Here is a 13,527-nt window from a genome sequence, read left to right as displayed (position 1 = left end):
ATCAATGCACCATAGAAAGCATCCTATCTGGATGCATCACAGCTTGGTATGGCAACTGCTCTGCCCAGGACTGCAAGGAACTGCAGAGAGTAGTGGACACAGCCCAGTGCATCATGGATACCAGCCTCCCCTCCTTGGACTCTTTACCTCTCGCTGTCTTGGTGAAGCAGCCAGCATAATCAAAGTCCCCACCCACCCGGGACATTCTCTCTTCTCTCCTCTTCCATCAGGTGGAAGATACAGGAGCCTGAGGGCACGTACCACCAGACTTAAGGACAGCTTCTACCCCACTGTGATAAGACTATTGAACACTTCCCTTATACAATGAGATGGACTCTGACCTCACAATCTACCTTGTTGTGACCTTGCACCTTATTGCACTGCACTTTCTCTGTAGCTGTGACACTTTACTCTGTACTGTTATTGTTTTTACCTGTACTACATCAATGCACTCTGTACTAACTCAATGTAACTGCACTGTGTAATGAATTGACCTGTATGATTGGTATGCAAGACAAGTTTTTCACTGTACCTCGGTACAAGTGACAATAATAAACCAATACCAATATCAATACTTGTCCAGGTACCTTTTAAATGTTGTTAATGTACCTGCTTCAACCACTTCCTCTGGCAGCTCATTCCATATACTGACCACCCTCTGGGTGAAAAAGTTGCCCCTCGATCCCTATTAAATCTCTCCCCTCTCACCTTAAACCTATGCCCTCGAGTTCTTGATTCCCCAGCCCTGGGAAAAAGACTGCACGCATTCACCCTATCTATGCCCCTCATGATTTTATACAGTATCTCTGCTAGTTCCATTTCCCAGCCCTCAGCCTTCAAGTGGTAATCAAAATACTCTTTAACCAGGAGACTACCTGCCTCCACCACCTCCTCATGCAGTGTGCTCCAGTGGCATTGGCTGCTTGCATTGAAACCACCATGCCATTACCTTCTCTGATGACTGAGTCAAAGCATAGTAATCACCTCCAAGCAGTAAGATGGGAAATGTTTTGTAATGACCTGAGATGAGCAGATCACACACGGATGATAGATTGGAGCCCAGGGTCTAAATCAACCTCAAAGGAAAATGCACTACTACAGAAAGGAAACAGCATGTGAAAAATATACCACTAATGCTTCTCTTCAGACACAATGAAAACATTGTAGGCCAGGAAGCTTATAGAAAAAGATAAAAGATACACTAGTGAGTGAAACTGTACAGTTTAGCCTGATCAGAACTGAAAGATTATCGTCTCATCGCAGCCAACTATTCGCTGTATTCAAATAGCCACATACAAACACATTCATAAAAGATATTTTTTTATATAAATCACGGGGTTCGGCAAATTAGGAAAACATGGGAGAAAAGTGAGGAGATTTCCAATAATCCCACACGTATGGTTTTGCTTAACATAATCTAGTATTTACTTACTGAGATAACCAGCATATATTAGTTGTATACACTGTATACAAAGACAAGTGTTTCACTGTACCTCAGTACGAGTGACAATAAGAAACCAATTCCAATATCAATGAAGTGGGTTACAAAGGTCCAAACAAGTTTAAAGGTTCCAAACGTGTATGTAAAGCCAGAGTGTTCAGCAGTCCAGAAGGATAATTCATCATTTATAAATTTTAATATGTGCTGTGGAAGATCACTGACTATTATCATCAGCAATTTTTCCATATCATTCTAGATTCCAATGGGCATAACAGCAACGTGGTATTTTACTCCCAGCTTACTATGGAGGATAGCCAACAGGGAAATTATTATTAAACTATAGAATCAGAACTTTCCAAGAACATTTTGTAAACTCTGTGACGTGGTTCACTGCCTTAGAAATAATTATCTTCAGTACTCTCCTGCTCCAACTTCATTACAAAAACAGTACATAGTTCCTTGAAGTTAATCATCCTGTAAATTTACAAATTATTTGCATCTTAAATCAGACCACAATTGTTGAAAACCACAGAATCTGTTTTGCATGCTCATGCTGTTTCAAGCACTATTTTGGTAATACATCAAAGCTGCAAACAGTCCGTGGAAGCCATGAAATGCATCACACAAAGCCCAGCAAGCTCAAAGCAAATCAAGATCTCAAACCAAAATTCAGCATTTCGTGATGGTGCACAATCACAGATAGACTTCACATACTCACTGGTTTACATTTGTACTTCACCCATTTCCCAAGCAGCAAAAAGTTTACAGGAAGTAAAAATGCAAAAAGATTAAGCTTTCATGTCCTTAGACAGAACGTTCCTACTGCAATTAGGATAAGATATTGCTGACAATGTTCAATAATCAAATAAAGTTCTCCTCCTGCAAGTAAGAACAGTGGACTAAAAAAAACTAGATTCAAGATTAGCTGATTTTACAAATTTGCAAAGTGGTAAATAATAAAATGGTAATTCTAAAAGGAAATAAAGAGCTCAGGAAGAATCTTTGTGACATAAATGTCATTGCTGACTTAATGAGATGCAGTCAACTTTCTGAACTTACATTTGGCATAACTTGGTTTATTATTGCCTTAAGTTTGTGTTATATTAATATTTATGTTTTTCTTGTGAATGCTACATGCCTGTGATGCTGCTGCAAGTAAGTTTTTCATTACACCTGTGCACACATGTACTTGTGTATATGACAATAAACTCGACTTTGACATGAAATACTCATCAAGCTTCCATTTATCAGAAAAAATTTCAATGTCATGTTAAGATAAAAAGTGCATTAATTTTTGTAGTTAATTATATGTTTCTGACATTTACTTCAAATGAATGAGAATGAGTTGGACCTCATCCAACTCCCTGCATTGAATTCGATTCACTTTATCTGAAGTACAAAGTTTTTCCTGAAAAGTACAAAACATCCAAGTTTTAAGACGTGACTGGATTGCAGTAAAACCGATAAGTATTATGTACCAACACACACAAAATGCTGGAGGTCAGGCAGCATCTATGGAGGGAAATAAACGGTCGACATTATGGACCACATTGTTGCATCAAGAGGGTTCAACTCAGTTGCACACGCAGCAACTCTAAGTTGCTATGATTTCAGACACTGTTCAGAAGCAAAACCTTCATGCAGCTTGACAAAGTGGAGAGTGGGGAGGGAGGATAGAAGGGTGGTCATGGAAGAGATAGCAAGTCACTGGGCACTTCAGCTATTATCAGTACATAGCACTTTGCACTAAAGTGAGCTACGATGTGGATAGATTTCATAACATTTAACAGTGAAAGATATTAGAACTCAAGCAGTAAGGGAAATGGTGTCCTTTCTGTGCCCTTGTCTTGAAGGACACGGACTTCAGAACCAGTGCAATGTTGTTAATGTGACAATAGTAAAATAAAGGAACACTGATGTTACTTGCAAATCTAGCGCATCAGAATTTACAGTGCATTATATATAATTCCTCATTTGAATCAAAACTTAGAAATGCTGAAATACTTTGAAGTACATCCCGATTAATTTACTCTTAAAATAATAATGCTTCCAATGAGTTAGTAATAATTTCATAAACAAAAGATAAAAAATGTTTTTAAATAACTGACAGTTTAAATTACTTCCTCTCTGACATTAATTCAGTAACAGTACACAACGTACTGTATGTGACTGCCACAGGTAACTTTGCAAAGGCCGAGAAAATTCAGTTCTCAGAAAACCCAAGTGGCTCCATTCTGGAAATGGAACTCTCGCTAGACAGTGAACTTGACCTTCTTGAAGTCAATGCTTGAATCCTCAGCTAGAATATTACAGATCTCTCCCTTCATCATGAGGCATTGAAGAGATGTATCAATTGCGATTCTAATGATTTGCTGTGACCACACATTTAAAGCAAATGCACCGTCTGCAAAAGTCAGAAAGCACTAATTGAAATACATTTTTTTAAATATCAACTTCACCAATTTAAAACAAGGAATTTACATGACCCTACCTCTTTGGGAATTGAAATCAGCCTATTTCTGTCCACATTAAAATTTGTCAACTTCTGCAACTTTCCAATGCTCCTGGGCAAACTCTGAAACAAAATAATAGTAATTACATGATACATCTAAAATGTGTCCTGTCCGTGACATTGTTCAAGTATTAAAATAAATGTTCCCAAGTCCTAACTTCCTCATCTACACAAATACTGGATTTACAATAGACTGAAAACATTTAAAGCAAATGATTTTCATTCTGGTCTTCCAACACACATTTTCTGAGATATAAAAACTTCATCTTCACTGCAGTTAGTTGGATGCTCTCAGCAGCTTGAGAACAATTATTCCACTCTCACCTCATTCTTCATTAAACATCAAGAGTTCAAACTAACATTAAACCAAATATTTGTTCTGTGTGAATTGTGGGTCGTGGGTTTAATTAACTTCACAACTCCTCCAGCATCCAAGCAGAAGTTATTGGAAGTTAGTTAAGCAGTATCCATTTACTCAGTTTAGACAACATACAAGTCTCTGAAAAGACAAAGCTGGGTACTGGTAGGTCAAATAACATTCTGCACATAAGTGTTGGGAGATCAAATGGAAAATTGTAATCCAAATTACTGGTGCAGTTTTGGGACAAATGTGTTGAGAAAGACACAAATGATTAAAAGGGGTTGCATGAAAACTGGTTAACTCACCATTGTGGAACATTCTGTCTTCGCTGTTCCTGAATCCAATATACTCTCCAACATGAAGAAGCTTCAACAGTGCTCAGTTCTTCAAGTCACTCACATGTGCGCGCACGCGCGCGCGCACACACACACACACACACACACACACACACACAGGCACAAACTGAATGAACATGGACTAAATAAGAGGCATAGATCGGGTGGACAGTCAGACACTTTTTCCCAGAGTGAAAATGGCTAACACGAGGGGGCATAATTTGAAGGTGATAAGAGCTCTTTATTAGTCACGTGTACATCGAAACACACAGTGAAATGCATCTTTTGCGTAGAGTGTTCTGGGGGCAGCCCGCAAATGTTGCCACGCTTCCGGCACCAACGTAGCATGCCCACAACTTCCTAACCCGTATGTCTTTGGAATGTGGGAGGAAACCGGAGCACCTGGAGGAAACCCACACAGACACAAGGAGAACGTACAAACTCCTTACAGACAGCGGCGGGAATTGAACCCGGGTCACTGGCACTGTAATAGCGTTACGCTAACTGCTACACTACCATGTCTGCCAGTACACTACTGAAGGTATAGGGGGGATGTCAGAGGTAAATTTTTTACACAGACAGTGGTGGGTGCATTGAATGCACTGCCTGCAGAGGTTGTGGGGGCAGATACCTGAGGGACGTTTAAAAGACTCTTAGATAGACACATGAATGATAGAGAAATGGAGGGCTATGTGGGAGGGAAGGGTTAGATAGATCTTAGAGCAGGATAAAATGTCAGCACAACATCGTGGGAAAAAGGGCCTGTACTGTGTTGATGTGCTATGAATGACTGCGCCAGAGATATCAAGCATCATATCAAAAGATGACACAAGACACTGCAGATGCTGGAATCTGGATCAACAAACAACCTGCAGCAACAACAAATTTCCTCCAGCAAATTGTTTATTGATCTTAACTCAAAAACTGAGACAAGAATAAGAGAAAAAAAAATTATCCATTGCTGATAACTGACACCCATCCCAGTGAACACCTTACAGAAACACAAATGAGAAAAGAGAATCACACAGCGTAGAAACAGGCCCTTCGGCCCACTTGAGTCTATGCCAGCCATCAACCACCCATTTACACTAACTCTACACCAATCCCGTTTTATTCTCCCCACATTCCCATCAGCTTCCTCCAGATTCTACCCCTCATCTACACACCAGGGGCAAACACTCACAAGCAAAGAGGTACAGAGCTGGCAGGGAAGAGCAAACAAACCACGTGATGATCCTCGCAAAGCAATTACTATTCGCAACATAATCTGCCATGGTTGTTTACATGATGTGGAATCTGTCAAGCTACAATATAATAATGCTATACGATATAGCATGTCATATACCACATGATGTTTTATTGTCAAAGATGGGACTTCTTTAAAATTGGAAAGGAGAAAATGTCATGATTACAGGATTCACAAAATAGGTTCTGGCTCTGAAAGAACACTTAGCAATCAGAACACTACCCACTTCCCATTGTTTACCTCTTTGATCTCATAATACACATTGCTTTTTGAAAAAGCAGCTGTATATCAGATTACTTTTCATGTCTTCAGCAGTGGGAGTTAAAATGTTGAATGAAAACCAATTTGCGTCGCCTTTATGAAGCCTCCAGAGAGGCTGATGAAAACAGGCACATTCAGTGGCTCTGCGTATTTGGAGTTTTCATCTGCGAAAGTGCTGGAATTTATCCACGTCCTCACTCTCCTCGTCACACCATCCATTCCTTCCTTCAAACTTCCTTTCTCCAATCTCCAACAGCTGTTAGAGTCATACAGCATGGAAAAACAGGCCCTTCGGCCCAACTGGTCCATGCCGACCAAGATTCCCATTTAAGCTGGTCCCATTTGCCCATGTTTGGCCGATATCTTTCCTATCCATGTACTTGTCCAAGTACCTTTTAAATGTTGCTTATGTACCTGCCTCAACCACTTCATCTGGCAGTTTGTTCTACATACTGACCACCCTCTGCACAAAAAGGTTGTCCCTTTAGGTTCCTATTCAATCTCTCCCCTGTCATCTTAAATCTATGTCCTCTAATTCTTGATTTCCCAACCCAAAGAAAAAGACTCTGTGTATTCAACCTATCGATGCCCCTCATGATTTTACACACCTCTATAAGATCAGCCATGGACACAGCTCAGCACATCATGGAAACCAGCCTCCCCTCCATGGACTCTGTCTACACTTCTCGCTGCCTTGGTAAAGCAGCCAACATCATCAAAGACCCCACCCACCCAGGACATTCTCTCTTCTCCCCTCTCCCATTGGGCAGAAGATACAAAAGCCTGAAAGCACATACCACCAGGCTCAAGGACAGCTTCTATCCCACTGTTAGAAGATTATTGAACGGTTCCCTAGTACGTTAAGATGGGACTCTTGACCTCACAATCTACCTCGTAATGACCTTGCACCTTATTGCCTGCCTGCACTGCACTTTCTCTGTAACTGTAACACTTTATTCTGCATTCTGTTATTGTTTTACCTTGTACTACCTCAATGCATGTTGGAGTGAACTGATCTGTACGATCGGTATGCAAGACAAGTTTTTCATTGTACCTCTGTACACGTGACAATAATAAACCAACTTGGCCCTCATTCTCCGACGCTCCAAAGAAAAATGTCCCAACCTGATCCACCTTTCTTCATAACTCAGTCCCTCAAGTCCCGGCAACGTCCTCATAATTCTCTTCTGCACTTTTTCCAGCTTAATGGCACCTTTCCTACAGCAGGTGACCAAAACTGAACACAATATTCCAAATGCAGCCTCACCAACTGCAACATGACATCCCAACTCCTATACTCAGTGCCCTGACTGATGAAGGCCAGCGTGCCAAAAGCCTTCTTCACCACCCTGTCTAAACTGCAATGCCACTTTCAGGGAACCATGTACTTGTACTCCAGGGTCCCTCTGTTCTGCAACACTCCCCAGGGCCCCACCGTTTACTGTGAAAGTCCTACCCTCATTTGTCTTCCCAAAATGCAACATCTCACACTTATCTGAATTAAACTTCATTTGCCATTCCTCAGCCCACATAATCAGTTGACCATGATCCCTCTGTAAATCCTGATAAAGGATCCTATCAGTGAGTTAAATGAACCACTGATAGACTCCTTTATTTGTTTGTTAAATGAGTTCTGTTCACCTTGCAAATCTCTCCCCACCATACCACATTTATGTGGTAATTGCAGTAACATCTCTCTCATAGAACATAGAACAGTACAGCACAGGAACAGGCCCTTCGGCCCACAATGTTGTGACGATTTAATTAAATTAGTAACCAAATGCCCAACTAAACTAATCCCTTCTGCCTACACAATGTCCACATCCCTCCATTCTCTGCACATTCATGTGGCTATCTAAGAGCCTCCTGAACGCCTCCATTGTACCTGCCTCCACCACCACCCCTGGCAGCACATTCCAGGCACCCATCACTCTCTGTGTAAAACACTTGCCCCACACATCTCCCTTGAATTTACCCCCTCTCAGCTTAAATGCATATCCTCTGGTATTAGATATTTCAACCCTGGGAAAAAGATACTGCCTGTCTACTCTATCTATGCCTCTCATAATCTTGTAAACCTCTACCAGATCTCCCCTCAGCCTCGCCGTTCCAGAGAAAACAACCCAAGTTTGTCCAACCTCTCCTTATAGCACATGCCCTCTAATCCAGGCAGCATCCTGGTGAACCTCTTCTGCACCCTCTCCAAAGCCTCCACATCCTTCCTACAATGGGGTGACCAGAAATGAATACAATACTCCAGATGCAGCCTAACCAGAGTTTTATAAAGCTGCAGCATAACTTCCTGACTCTTGGACTTGGACCCCAAGATCCTTCTACTCATCAACACTGTTCAGGGTCTTGTCATTAAGATAAGATCTTTATTAGTCGCATGCACATTGAAGCACACAGGGAAATGCATCTTTTGCGTAGAGTGTTCCGGGGGTAGCCCGCAAATGTTGCCACACTTCCGGCGCCAACATAGCATGCCCACAACTTCCTAACCCGTACGTCTTTGGAATGTGGGAGGAAACCGGAGCACCCGGAGGAAACCCACGCAGACACAGGGAGAAGTACAAACTCCTTACAGACAGCGGCCAGAATTGACCCCGGGTCGCTGGCGCTGTAATAGCGTTACGCTAACCACTACACTACCATGTCTGACCTAACAGTGTACTGTCTCTTTACATTTGACTTCCCAAAGAGCAACACTTCACATTTGGCCGGGTTGAACTCCATCTGCCATTTCTCTGCCCATATCTGCAACTGATCTATATCCCACTGTATCCTTTGCCAGGCTTCTACACTATCCACAACACCACCGATCTTCGTATCATCTGCAAACTTACGAACCCACCCATATACATTTTCATCCAGGTCATTTCTGTACCTCACAAACAGCAGAGGTCCCAGTGCGGATGCCTGCGGAACACCACTACTCACAGACCTCCAGCTAGAATAAGTCCCATCGACCACTACCCTCTGTCTTCTATGGGCAAACCAATTCTGAATCCAAACGGCCAATTCACCGTGGGTCCATTGCATCTCAATCTTCTGGGTGAGCCTCCCATGAAGGACCTTGTCAAACTCCTTACTAAAATCCATGTAGACAACATCCACAGCTCTACCTTCATCAATCACCCTCGTCACCTCCTCGAAAAACTCAATCAAGTTAGTAAGGCACAACTTGCCCTGCACAAAGCCATGCTGACTGTCCCTAATTAGGCCATGGTTTTCCAAATGCTCATAAATCCTATCCCTAAGAATCCTCTCCAGTAACTTTCCTACCACCTACGTGAGACTCACTCTATAGTTAACCAGGATTATCCCTATTTCCCTTCTTGAATAATGGCACAACATTAGCCCCTCACCAGTCCTCTGGGTCCTCGCCTGTGGCTAGAGAGGACACAGAGATCTCTCCTCCGCCCTTTCCTTCCCTACAAGTCCATGCTCCCAATGTCACTTGTTCTAAATAATCACACTTCCTGCACAACTTCACTGTGCAAGTATCTTCACCTGCAGTATCTTCAAGGCAAATAAACACAGCTACCTCCTGCTGATTTCTACCTTTTTTTTGGATATTCATGCGATCAATCACCTGATAGATCAAATGGCTGGATGATTAAACAATCAGGAATGCTTCCAAGTAGAGTTGGGAACCCTAATTTTGGTTAGGAATACCAAATTCACACTGTTGATGTTTACTTGAGGCAACATTTTCTTACCAATGAACTCCCAGTATAAATGAACAGCCACCAAGTTGGCACCTTTTACATACACATACTCTTGCATATGTCAATAAACTCAACTATGACTGGTGAGGATTCTGCAATTTGACCCCCTCAGGACCTGTCATCAATGAGATTATGTGTAGATATGTTCGTTCAGTTTACTAATTTGCCTCTCCTGAACAACTCCAAAATGAAGAGCAATAATTTCTCATGAGAGGATTTAAGATAATTTATTTGTCACATTGGTATTGGTATTGGTTTATTATTGTCACTTGTACCGAGGTACAGTGAAAAACTTGCCTTACAAACCGATGGTACAGGTCAATTCATTACACAGTGCAGTTACATTGAGTTAGTACAGAGTGCATTGATGTAGTACAGGTAAAAACAATAACAGTACAGAGTAAAGTGTCACAGCTACAGAGAAAGTGCAGTGCAATATAGGATGTACATCAAAACATACAATGAAATGCATCTTTTGCGTAGAGTGCTCCGGGGCGGGGCAGACCGCATGTGTCGCCGCATTTCTGGCGCCAACATAACATGCCACAACTTCCTAACCTGTACGTCTTTGGAATGTGGGAGGAAACCGGAGCACCCAGGGGAAACCCACGCAGACACGGGAAGAATGTACAAACTCCTTACAGACAGCGGCCGAAATTGAACCCGGGTCTCTGGCGCTGTAATAGCGTTACACTAACCACTACACTATAATGAATCTGAAGCAACTGTTGCAAAATCGTGCATCATATTTCAGTTAGAACTATGCAACAATCACTGCAACATTAATTATTCTGAATGCATGGCATTTTGCATGGTCTACAATATCTTTGACAGCTATCTGTTATGTAAGCATGAGTGTTAAATTTAAACTGTCTCAAGTGTATGTGACTTATTTTGCATGCTTTGTTGGTTTTCACTTGTATTCCAAGCAGCAAAGGCTTTTGGTGTTCCATAGAGAGCAGGGCTTCCTTTCTTTTGACTTCTGGGCCTTACAGATGCATGAGCACAATGTCACCAAGCGTCAATTGACAATAACACCCTGGTCTCCTGGGGTATCTGCAGAAATGTGGCTGTGGGATGTCACTGGGGAGGGCAAAGAAAATGCCATCGCTGGTGGAGAAGTCTAAAAGGGAGGTCAACTACAGCTTGAACTTCTTGGTTTTAATCAATAAAATTGAAGGAAAAAATATTTCCATAGGCCTACCCGAAAAGGAATCTTTCCTTTCAAATTATAAAGCTCAGAAGCAATGAATGTCGACTGTGTCGAACTGACATTTTTAATCTTTGCACTTTCAGAATGTCAAGCATACTCAGATAGCCTAACAACCAATTCCAATTGTTTGTACAATACATTAGTGTAGTGGTTAGCATAATGCTTTACAGTGCCAGCGACCTGAGTTCAAATCCAGCCACTGTCTGTAAGGAGTTTCTACGTTCTCCCCGTGTCTGTGTGGGTTTCCTCCGGGTACTCCGGTTTCCTCCCACATTCCAAAGACGTACGGGTTAGGAAGTTGTGGGCATGCTATGTTGGCACCGGAAGTGTGGCGACACTTGCAGGCTGCCCCCAGAACACTCTACGCAAAAGGTGCATTTCACTGTGTGTTTCGATGTACATGTGACTAATAAAGATATCTTATCTTAATGGCTTGACTGGGTGAAAAGCCCCAAAAGAGTTAAAGCGCAGACAGAAATATGTAAAAAGGCAAAAAGCATACAAGGTAAGATATCTTTATTACACTACCGTGCCTGTGCGATTACATTAAAAAGATTCTGTTGAAGAAATAATTAAGGAAAAGCCTGACTTTGCCTGTAACTGATATGAGTGACTTTTGATCTAGTTGTGCTTTTGAAAGTTGACCCATCAAACGATGACATTTTCTAAATATTTAAAAGTACCCAAACACCAAATGGTTCCCATAACAGAATTAAAAATAAACACCAAAAAATGTAAGCCCTAAATATAAGAGAGGCACCAATATATCCAATGAGCTAAGCTCTGCACTGAGAATTAAAAGAATGTTAAATGCATTGCATGAGGATTAGTTGAGGCACAAAACGTGCATGTACCTAATTGAACCCAGAAGGCACGGTAGTGTAGCGGTTAGCGTAATGCTATTACAGCGCCAGCGACCCGGGTTCAATTCCCGCCGCTGTCTGTAAGGAGTTTGTACGTTCTCCCCGTGTCTGCGTGGGTTTCCTCTGGTTGCTCCAGTTTCCTCCCACATTCCAAAGACATACAGGTTAGGAAGCTGTGGGCATGCTATGTTGGCGCCAGAAGCGTGGCGACACTTGCGGGCTGCCCCCAGAACACTCTACGTAATAGATGTATTTCATTGTGTGTTTTGATGTACATGTGACTAATAAAGATATCCTATCTCTTATCTTATCTTATGCAATGCTGCAAAACTCCATTAGAGTGACAGCATTCCCAAGTTATTTTGTTCCAACTGAATCAGGGAACAGATGTGGACATAATCACGTGTGTATGTGTGCACACATGCGTACACACACTCAAACTCTCACATGCACACTCACACTCTCACACACATGGACACATACAGACACAGACAGTGTTGTTCCAAACTTACTAACAGTGAGAATTACTAGCAGTGAGAATTCTTAAATGGAAGTACTAACCTCCAGCTTGTTTTCTGTGAGTACAAGCTCTGTCAGGTTTCCACATTCTCCAATAGCATCAGTCAAGTGAACTAAACGATTTTGATCAAGTTTTAGGATCGAAAGGTGCTTTAGTTTTCCTGCAGGAAGGGGAAAGAAGTGGGTAGGGTGGAAATAGTCAAGTTATTTCTGTTTGATCGTTTAAAATCTGAGTTGTTTTAAAATCTCAGTTCTCCGAAAAGGCACTGAGAAGAGGTTTACATAAATGAGACAGCGTCAAAAAGGACAGGCTTTCTCCAAAGAACCATTAGAATTTATATGTTCTAATAGCATTAAAGTGAAATTTAACAGAGATAATAATTTGGTTCTAATTATTGTATCAGTAATTTTACAATCTTCATTTGTTAAGAAATCCAAACATGTCGAGTTTCCATCGCTTTTGATCTCCACAACTGTATCTGCACCAAGCTTCTCAGTCTCCACTTCATTGGAAAAAGAACATGTCACACACGAACATTTCCCTTACAGCACAATGCAGTAGATACACAAGTTGGAATTTTACCAATATCTGAGAATAAATATCTACCATCTAATATTTTCTTTCTGCACCATTCCTCGTGAGTGAATGAACTGTCCCTAACATCTGCTCTGGGTCAACATCTAATGACAGCTACCCAAGTATGAAGTTCTACCCTCCCAATATGTGTTGTCAGACAAAAGAAGAGAAGCTTTCAATTTGTTCGCCTGGTTGTCATAGAGTCACACCGCACAGACACAGGCCCTTCAGCCCATCATGTCCATGCCGACCTTCAAGCGTGACTGAAAAAGAAACAGGCACCCAAAGCAAGCAGACTCTTGGAACAAAAATCAACAGCTATGTTCAAGTTGGAAGGGATATCTGAAGCACAGGCTGAGATAGGGAGGTAATGATCTTCACAATGGGCCCCAGCTTTACCTTATAAGCTATTCAAGTATAGCTTGACTATCAAGCAATATAAATTACCATTCCCTAATATAAGTTTGG

General features: G+C 41.7%; 1 protein-coding gene across 2 annotated transcripts in view; it reads right to left on the bottom strand.

The window, feature by feature from the left end:
• The window catches only part of lrrc1 (leucine rich repeat containing 1), a 179,536-nt gene that overhangs the window by 33,887 nt on the left and 132,122 nt on the right, over positions 1–13,527 (bottom strand). For both annotated transcript variants that reach the window (XM_052024396.1, XM_052024395.1), the window contains exons 10-11: positions 12,525–12,643; positions 3,933–4,016 (exon numbers count right to left, since the gene is read on the bottom strand). In XM_052024396.1, the coding sequence (XP_051880356.1) occupies positions 3,933–4,016; positions 12,525–12,643 (203 nt within the window). The remainder of the gene's footprint in view (positions 1–3,932; positions 4,017–12,524; positions 12,644–13,527) is intronic.

This window comes from Pristis pectinata, chromosome 10, assembly GCF_009764475.1.
Source record: "Pristis pectinata isolate sPriPec2 chromosome 10, sPriPec2.1.pri, whole genome shotgun sequence".
In the NCBI taxonomy this organism is placed as follows: domain Eukaryota; kingdom Metazoa; phylum Chordata; class Chondrichthyes; order Rhinopristiformes; family Pristidae; genus Pristis; species Pristis pectinata.
Note: the sequence above shows the minus strand (reverse complement) of the source record. Positions and strands in the feature narration are given on the sequence as shown.